This window comes from Hippocampus comes, unplaced genomic scaffold (genome assembly GCF_001891065.2).
Source record: "Hippocampus comes isolate QL1 unplaced genomic scaffold, H_comes_QL1_v1.1 scaffold48, whole genome shotgun sequence".
NCBI classification, from domain to species: Eukaryota; Metazoa; Chordata; class Actinopteri; order Syngnathiformes; family Syngnathidae; genus Hippocampus; species Hippocampus comes.
The window spans coordinates 745586-754006 of record NW_017808403.1 but is presented as its reverse complement, the minus strand read 5'-3'; the positions used below and the strand labels follow the sequence as shown (position 1 = coordinate 754006).

The window sequence follows — 8421 nt, the reverse complement described above, 5'->3', positions numbered from 1 at the left end:
GGCGACGGCCCGTTTGCCACCTCGCCCGCTTCGGTGTTTCCGCTTCCTGCCTCGTTTCCCCAAGACGCCGTCGCTAACCAGGAAGCTAACGGTAACGCGCCGTTTTCTTCCCATTTGGCCGAAATATTGCCATTGCCATTTACGATGCTCATATTTTTTCACGCTGTATTTACTACAGTAAACATTATCGGATTTGTCTTCTGGCTTGTCTTGAAGGCCAATGAATCGTGGTTTAATACAAAAGCTGTACCCCTCATATGGAGCCATTTTCATCCATCATATGTTGCACAACATGAATCGGAGAGGGCTTGATGTGTCCCCAATTGTACATTCCATGCCGGTTTCAAAAATGTCTTGACTTTTTTTTTCCTTCCTCCAAGCACATCGTTTTTTTTTTGGGGGGGGGGGCATGTTTCATCTCCCAGTATAAAAGCTTGCACAATATGGATTTTACTGGGACTTTTCAGAAAATAAAATACAAATTAAAGCAAAAATTCCATTTGTTGCCGAAGCTCACCCTTTATTCATAAATATTACACAAAATATATTACGCACGGGTGGCACGCTAGTCGACTGGTCAGCGCTCCACCTCACCGTGCAGGGCAGCCCCGGCGGCAGTCCTTTGCGGGGTTAGCGTGTTCTCCCCCTGCCCGTGTGGCTTTTTCCCGGGTATTCCGCTGTCCTCTCACATGCCAAAAATACCCACGGGAGGTTCATGGAACGCTCGAAATTGTCCCTGGGTGTGATTGTGAAAATATTACACAAAATATATTACGCACGGGTGGCACGCTAGTCGACTGGTCAGCGCTCCACCTCACCGTGCAGGGCAGCCCCGGCGGCAGTCCTTTGCGGGGTTAGCGTGTTCTCCCCCTGCCCGTGTGGCTTTGTCCCGGGTATTTCGCTGTCCTCTCACATGCCAAAAATACCCACAGGAGGTTCATGGAACGCTCGAAATTGTCCCTTGGTGTGATTGTGAATAATTGTCTACGTGCGCCCTGTGATTGGCTGGCGACCAGTTCAGGGTGTGGGATCGGCTCCGGCGCGCCCACGTCCCTCGTGAGGATTGAGCGGGTCAGATAATGGATGGATATTACACATTTTTATTGTTATATTGAAGATGAAAAGCTGATGTGCTTGAAAAAAAAAAACAGGGGCGGATTCCAAAATCAGTTCCAAAAAAAAAAATCATTGACGAAAGTTGCCTTGAGTCTCAGATGAAAAAATACCATCAAAATGTGTTGACCAGTGTCATCGAAAGCGGATTGCCCAAAATTGCCGTTCCTTGCAGAGGATAAAGAATACACCAGAAACGGCGGTAAGCTTTCTTACACGATGCGTCAAATGTTTTCAGGCTTCGCCGCCTTCCCCGCGTGCGACTCGCAGGCCAAAGTCCCTCGGCCCATGTCGGTGAACCCTTTTACTGTGAGTGGTCCCTTTTTTTTTTCCCTGCCAAATGACAGAGGCCTTCAAGCGACTTCCGTAATGACTTCTCACTCTCTTCCAGGGCAACGTCTACCCTAGTCGGGCCACGTCGCGAAACCCTTTCATCTGACTCAGCCCTCGGTGATGCCCCTCACCTGTCCATCTCTGGGAAAAGTGGACTGTCGTCGTCGTCGCCGCTGCCGTTTCGACACCTCCTTGAGTCTTTTCCTCCTCCCCCTCCCAATGTCCTCTTATCTGGGTGTGTTCACTTGGGGCCATGTGTTAAAAAAAAATGCCTGAATGTATTATGACTTCAACTAGCGATTTCTATTTTAGCGCCTCTAGCATTTTGGCGGGGGTAGAAATATACACGCAAAGCACTGCTCCTTTGCTTTGATCCCCCGCTGCTTCAGAATACAAATTGTTTTCTGTTTTGAAAAGGAAAAGTCACCCCAAATGTTGGTTTGAAGTTTTTGAAGGGTCTTCTGATCATTTTCCCTTATCTAAGCTGTTTCTAGGACGTTAACCACTGCCAGGCTGCATGAGCTTTGAGGGCTAAAAAAAAAAAAAAAAGCTACTGAATGTAAAAATACCCAAAAAAAGCACTTACAGAATAATTTATAAAAAAAAATGATAGTACTTCTTATTTATACTGGACCAATTTTCTCTTTTTTTTTTTTTTTTTTTAACATGGGGCCGGGGGGTTCCTTAAGGATTTATGGAGGCGCGTCTTTGTCATGGCAAGTATTCAAAACAAAAATAGTCATCCGTTTGATGCTTGACTGCTGGGTTGTTGTCCAGTAAATAAAGCCCTTTGACGCCAAGTGCCTTCTTGTGGATTTCTCCACCAGGGGGCGCCCATTGGCCGTTTTCTTTCAAGGCCTGGAGGTTACTTTGGGATGCGCGTTGCATAACATGCAGCCTGCTTTAGGAATAGTGCTCCTATTTTAGGAAGGCCGCCGGAATTATGGGATGCTTTGCTTGCTTTGTACCGTGCTCCCAACTGCGCAATACAGTGGACCCCCTTTATTCGCGGGCATTGGGGGCCGGGTCACCCAGGAGTTGCCAAAATCTGCGCGGAAACGTGATGCATTGGGGCAGGGGCGGTGAATTTTCAGAAACGCTGGTAAAATGACAACAAGCGTGTTCCACGAGAAGGAAAAAAAAAACAGAATATGGAAATCCCTGTTTGGCAAAGAATTTCTCCTGCGGACACCAAATTTGTTTTGTTTCAACAAGTCATCAAAAACAAAGTACTTTCAGACAGTGTACTTTTTTTTAGCATTGCTTAAATACAACTTTTGCCAGTCTTTTAAAATACAAGCGTCGCTACTTGGACTTTGCTTTACAGTACTGTACAACTTTTTCAGTCGCTCAACGGCAGCTCCACGCTTGAGGTCCGTAAACGCACCGCGCTACCTCGAGTACTGTACGTGTTGTTTCGAGTGAGAGCGGTGGAAAGTAGTCAAGTATTTCCCGACTCGGATCAAATTCTCGACTACTTCACTTGAGTATTTTTATGAGGTCTTTAACTCCGTCTGACAAAAACAAGTCACCTGCGACAAAATGAAAGAAACCAAAACACGAAAGCTACCCCCCACAGTGGAAAACGATCAAAGCGGTTGTTTTATGTCATTAGCAGTGGAAATGTTGATTTACTCAATTGAATCGTTGAAACGGCGACGACGCGGCCGAGTGGCGCGTTCGCCCAGCTCACGCCGAGGTCAGTGAACGCAACGCGTTCCAGAATACCACGAGGACATCGCGTCTCGTAGTCTCGAGTTGAGTCGGGGCGAGTTGAGTCGAGTTGGGTCGAGTGGAGTGACAGTGCCGCTGCCGCTGCAGTGGACCACCGCGGACGCGGAACCGAACCGAAGCGGAGGCGGCGCGGACACCCTCTCGACATGCCTTCAACTTGCGCTCGTAGTAAGTCATAGAGGAGCGCAAAGCGCGAGGAGGAGAACCTTGGGACGTAAACAAGACTCCCGTCGAAGGCGGCGCGGGGGAGGGGGCCGTTGAGGTGGCCGAGGCTCACTCCACCTCACATGGCCGAGCGGGGGGAGCCGAGAGATGTTTGAATGAGCTCCGCCAACTCGCCGCGAGGACACGACGCGTCGCCCGGCCGGGGGGCGCTGGTGGCGGGCGACGCGATGGACGGCCAGGCGGCGGAGCGCGGCGAGGACGTCCGCAAGAGCGGCTACCTCCGCAAGCACAAGTCCATGCACCGGCGCTACTTCGTGCTGCGCTCGGGCACGGAGCGCGGCGCGGCCCGCCTGGAGTACTACGAGAGCGAGAAGAAATTCCGCGGCAAGGCCCCCGTCCCGAAGAAGGCCGTGCTGCTGGAGACCTGCTTCAACATCAACAAGCGGGCCGACTCCAAGAACAAGCACATGATCGTGCTGTACACGCGGGCCGAGAGCTTCGCCGTCGCCGCCGACAACGAAGCCGACCAGGACGACTGGTACCAGGCCATGGTGGACCTGCAGTGCAAAAGTCAGTACGACGCGCACACGCAACACACACGCACACACACACACACACACACACACACACACACACACACACACACACACACACACACACACACACACACACACGCGCGCGCGGGCGTGCACCTGGAGGCAAACGTGGCAGACAGCGGCTGCGGGGACCATTAGAAGCGTGCGTGCTTTACTTTGAGCTCGAGTTTTTTTTCTTCTTTTTAATGTCCAGGCCAGGAAAGCCGCATCGCAGATTTCTGGAGGGAGAGTAGAAGCATGTGTGCGTGCGCGCGCCTGCGTGTGGTTTCTGTCATCTGGGAGAATTTTGGGAACGCTCTGTTGTTATTTTCAACTTGTTTACGTCGGAGGAGGCCATCATGTTCAAGACCCATTTTTTCCCTTCCGTTTTTTTGCCTCTCTTTCTGAACAAAACAGCGTGTAGTTGCTCTCATGGAGAGTTGCAGGCGCAGATAGACTCGGTGGCGCTTGAGCACCAGTCCTCATTTGTTTGCATTTGTAAAAATAAATAGACGTCAACCAAAATGGTTTAATATCAGACAGCTAAGACTGTGCCATATGGAGAGAGAGGGAAAAAAATATATACCGTATTTCTATATCTATATATGGGGGGGGGGAACCCCACAACTGTTTGCAGGTGCATACCTTGCAGTATGCGCACACACACTGATGCCTAAGAAGAAGCTTCAGCCGACTTTGGGCTCGGTGCGTCTTTATGGTGCCTGAAGTGCTCACAAGCGGGCCAAACGCTCACATTCCACAATCGGCGTGTATCGGCCCGCTGTGTAAACACAGCTGTCGGAGCGACGGCGCGGAGGGCGGCCACTTCGTCGTCACCTGTTTGACCTTCCGCTCCTCGCCTCGCCTCTCGAGCTCGGTGACGCAATCCGGGCAAACGAGATCCCAGGAGTTCAAGGTGCCCCCGTTGTTCTGTTACGTAAAGTGGCCGATTAGCGACGGCGAAGCGCCCGAGCGCGGCCTCTTTGTCTCAACGCGATGGTGTTGATGCGCAGGCGGCATCGGGGCGAGCTTTGAACACGTCTTGGGGCTGCGTGTGGAGACGCATGGCGCCGACCTGGTCAAATCGCTGACAGCGAGCACAATGCACGAAATGGATCTCAAGTGGCACATCCAAACTTTTCACTTTCAGGTTCGGGTCTTCGAGACTTTTTTCACATTTCTTGTGGTTGACGTGTCGATTGGGATGAGCTTTTTTCCGAGCCTTTTTCATGGCACTCTGCCTTCCTGTTCAAGTTTGGGAATGGCTCCTTGAGACTTTTTCCTGCGTCTTGTTATCATGGACAGCTCCACCAAATGTCGTGATGGGAGCTATTTTCTTTTTCTCAGTTACAGCTGCCCTTTTTCATTTCATTTCGCCCCAAACGGCTGACAACGCTGTTCAATTTTGCACAAGGCGTCTCGTTCCGTTCACCAAATTTTGTGGCGATGGGCGAAACCGGCGACTGGCCATGCTCCACCCCCTCAGTTTTGTGTCTGCTGCTGACACAGACGTCTTCGACAGGGCGGGCGTCAAAAAAAACCCCCAAATCAAACAAAGCGGCAAGAACCATCTATGATGACGGCGGCGGCTCGTCGAGGAGCGAAAAAAGGTCACGGCCCACGGCGGCCGAAACCTGCGGCGGCAATCGGTCTCGCCGCACACGGCGAACACTGTCGGCATTGCCGCCGCTAATAGCCGGCCGGCCCCTGGTATGTGCGGCGCAGCCGTCGGTACACTGAAGAACTTGTTCCCGACTTGAAAAATTCACAGCTTGCGGACTGTGAGCCCGCCGGGGCCCGCGGCCAAGAGATGCCGCGCCGCTCTGCCCGCGGACACGCCCCCGGGTGCGCTCGCTGCTGTGAGAGGCTCTTTTCAAAGCCCGGCAGGATTTGGCGAGCCGCCCTTTCCGCTGGCCCGTCGTGCTGCGCCGCACGTGAAATGGCAGCTTTGGATTCAAGTTTGAAATCATCAGGCGCCGCCCGCTCGGGGGGGGGGCCGTGGATGCGAGGGCGCGCTTCGAAGGCCGCAGCGCCGCACGGTCAACACGAGGCGCTTGCCGGCGCCATCTGAAAATACGTTGACGTCCCGATCGATGGGCCGATTTTCAAATGGGGAAAAAGCCGCGTTGTGGATGGCCGCGCTGCTCTTTCTGGAGTCCCCGCCTTGGCCACATGGGGGCAGGAGAGAGGCCGAGGCATCTGCCGTTCAGGGAGGTGCCTCACTTTGGTACGGCGCTCAAATCGAGCCGTTTTTCGCAGAGGATAAAGAATAGATGAGGTGCTGCCGCACGCTTTGTGTTCAATCTGTCGCCGACTTTACGATTGCGACGTTCGCGTGGGGGGGCCGAGGTGAACGAAAGCTCACAAAGTAGCTCAAACTCCAATCAAAAAACGACATCAAGCCACCTCAGCTTTATAAAACCAAATGAAACCATCGATAATCAGTCAGAAAGTGTCCTTCGTTTTGCGTATTTGTCGGTGCACATCAGACAGGCGCTTTCAGAGTACATTTGAAATGGATTTGTTTCTTCTCCAAGTTCGCATAAAAGGAAGGAAGGTCAAACTGCCTCTTGAGAAGTCCACTTGACTTCATTTTTTTAAAATTTTGCACAATATTAAACTAAAACTCAAACTAATCCTCAAAAATAAGAAGAAAAAAGAAGTAAATTCAAGCCGTTTGGAAAAAATGGAAAACAACTTATAAAAAAAAAAATCTAAAAACCCGCAAACTCTTGCAAGCCTGTTGGGGCCCAAGCGTGGGTCAAGGGTGGGGGGGGGGCAGCCTTTGATGGTCCTTGTAATTTGGGGCACAACTTTAGATGCCCCCCCCCTCGTATGGTGGCTGACTGCGATCCTGGCAAAGCCACCCAGGAAGCGCCCGCCGTCACGCGGGCTCTCCTCGAGCGGACGCTAATTCCACAAACGGGAGCGCGCTGCCGCGCGGATCGCGGTTGTTGATTCAGCGGAGTCCGGTAAGACCCTCCCGGGCAACCAGTACAGTATCACTATTGAGGGGGGCGATTTGTTCGGCTATTAGGAGTCAGCGGAGCGTGTCCAAGGCTTAACCCCGACTGAACGGGGGCACAGCCGCTCGCCAGGAAGATTGCCCCCGCGGCTCTGGCACCACCTCGGGAATTGTTGAGCTCCATCAAAGCGAATAGCCGAGTCCAAATTGGGGAGCCGCAGCGCCGGCTATAAACAAGGCGGAAATTGTAGCCGCGCACAGACGGAGGCTGGCGTGCGTCGCCGCTACGTCGTGTTGTTTCGAGTCTTTGAGGGTTCCGAAAATGGATCTCGACGCGTTCGTTCGTGTCGCCGCCCGGCTCGGCGGCAACTCGACCTCGGGGGGGAAAAAACGACTATTGGCTTTTTTCTCCAAATCATCTCTTCTATCCTTTCATTCGCTGACACCCGCGTGGCTCACCGGTCCAGGCGCCGCCTTTTCAAGCCACGGCAGCTGAAATCGGCTGCAAGGACGACGCGAGAACGCCGACAGCGAGCCGGAGGCGGTCCCAGCTGACTCGGCGGAGCCAAAGGCCGACCGCACGCCGAAAGCGGTGGCGGGGCACACGCGGAGACCGACGAGCATTCGCGCCGTCACCCGGCGGGAACCCGTCCCGCGCTGCCCTCGCACAGGTCGGGACCGCCCCAGTCAGTCTTGAAAACAATCGATGCGGACATATTCCCACGCCAATCTTTCAACATTTCAAAATAAGGGCGCCGATATTTTGGATTCGGCTTCACGTCGCTGAATGAGGGAAAACGGACAAAAGCAAATCCGAAATGCCGTGGCCGTTGTTTGCATGCGTTGGGAGGTTCAAGTGGGCAGAAGTCGAGTCGTGAACTTTCGCTGCTGCCGCTCGCCTGCAGCGAGCCACCGAGATGCGCCCGACCCGATTCGGCCTTAAGCCTCGCTAAGCGCCGCTCATCCCCCCTAATTAGGCCCTAATTGCTGTCTCGAGTGTCCGCCGGCGCTGGCACAGTGCGGGCTTTGTCCCGAAAAAAGCCACGGCGGGAAGCCTCCGTCCGGGGCTATTCTGGGCTTTGGCGGGGTCACGCTCGCACACCGACCGGGGCGGCGCTTGAGCCGAGGCCAACGGCTCTTGGCTCAAGCGCCGCCTCGGCCCCGACTTCAGGTAGCGCTGCTTATCTCTGGGCTGGGATGCGACGGCGAGGGCGGAGCGCCCGCGGGGGATGCGGCTGTTTCCGCTTGATAGCGTTTCAGACCGTCGAATGCTTGAAGGCGGCTCCTCCGGAGGGGCGCCCCGGACCCTCGGTGACACCGGGACCTCGCCTCACGAGTCGGTGCCGGAAGATTTGGAACGGTGCTCTCTCTCAATTGCGGCGGCGTGACCCCGGCGCTGCCTCCAAAGCCTCGGCGGGCTCGCCGTCGGTTCACGCGACCGCCGAGCGTCCGGCAGACTCGGCCGAGGGCGCTCGCGCCGGAGTGGCTCCTTTTTTAAATGCACGGCGAGCTCGGACAGCGCCCATTTTCCCCCGC

The 8421-nt window shown here is 54.0% G+C and overlaps 2 protein-coding genes across 7 annotated transcripts in view; both read left to right on the top strand.

Annotated features, from left to right (window-relative positions):
- Positions 1–2246, top strand: part of agfg2 (ArfGAP with FG repeats 2) — a 9467-nt gene extending 7221 nt beyond the window's left edge. For all 3 annotated transcript variants that reach the window (XM_019858312.1, XM_019858310.1, XM_019858311.1), the window contains 3 exons: positions 1–91; positions 1352–1422; positions 1505–2246. In XM_019858312.1, coding sequence (XP_019713871.1) covers positions 1–91; positions 1352–1422; positions 1505–1552 — 210 coding nt within the window. In that variant the 3' untranslated portion in view covers positions 1553–2246. The remainder of the gene's footprint in view (positions 92–1351; positions 1423–1504) is intronic.
- Positions 2247–3053: 807 nt separating this feature from the next.
- The window catches only part of LOC109508359 (insulin receptor substrate 1-B), a 38499-nt gene continuing 33131 nt past the window's right edge, over positions 3054–8421 (top strand). For 3 of the 4 annotated variants that reach the window (XM_019858274.1, XM_019858276.1, XM_019858273.1), the window contains exon 1: positions 3055–3915. In XM_019858274.1, coding sequence (XP_019713833.1) covers positions 3501–3915 — 415 coding nt within the window. In that variant the 5' untranslated portion in view covers positions 3055–3500. Of the gene's footprint in view, positions 3916–8421 lie in introns of all 4 variants that reach the window. The other variant, XM_019858277.1, reaches the window with a different exon arrangement.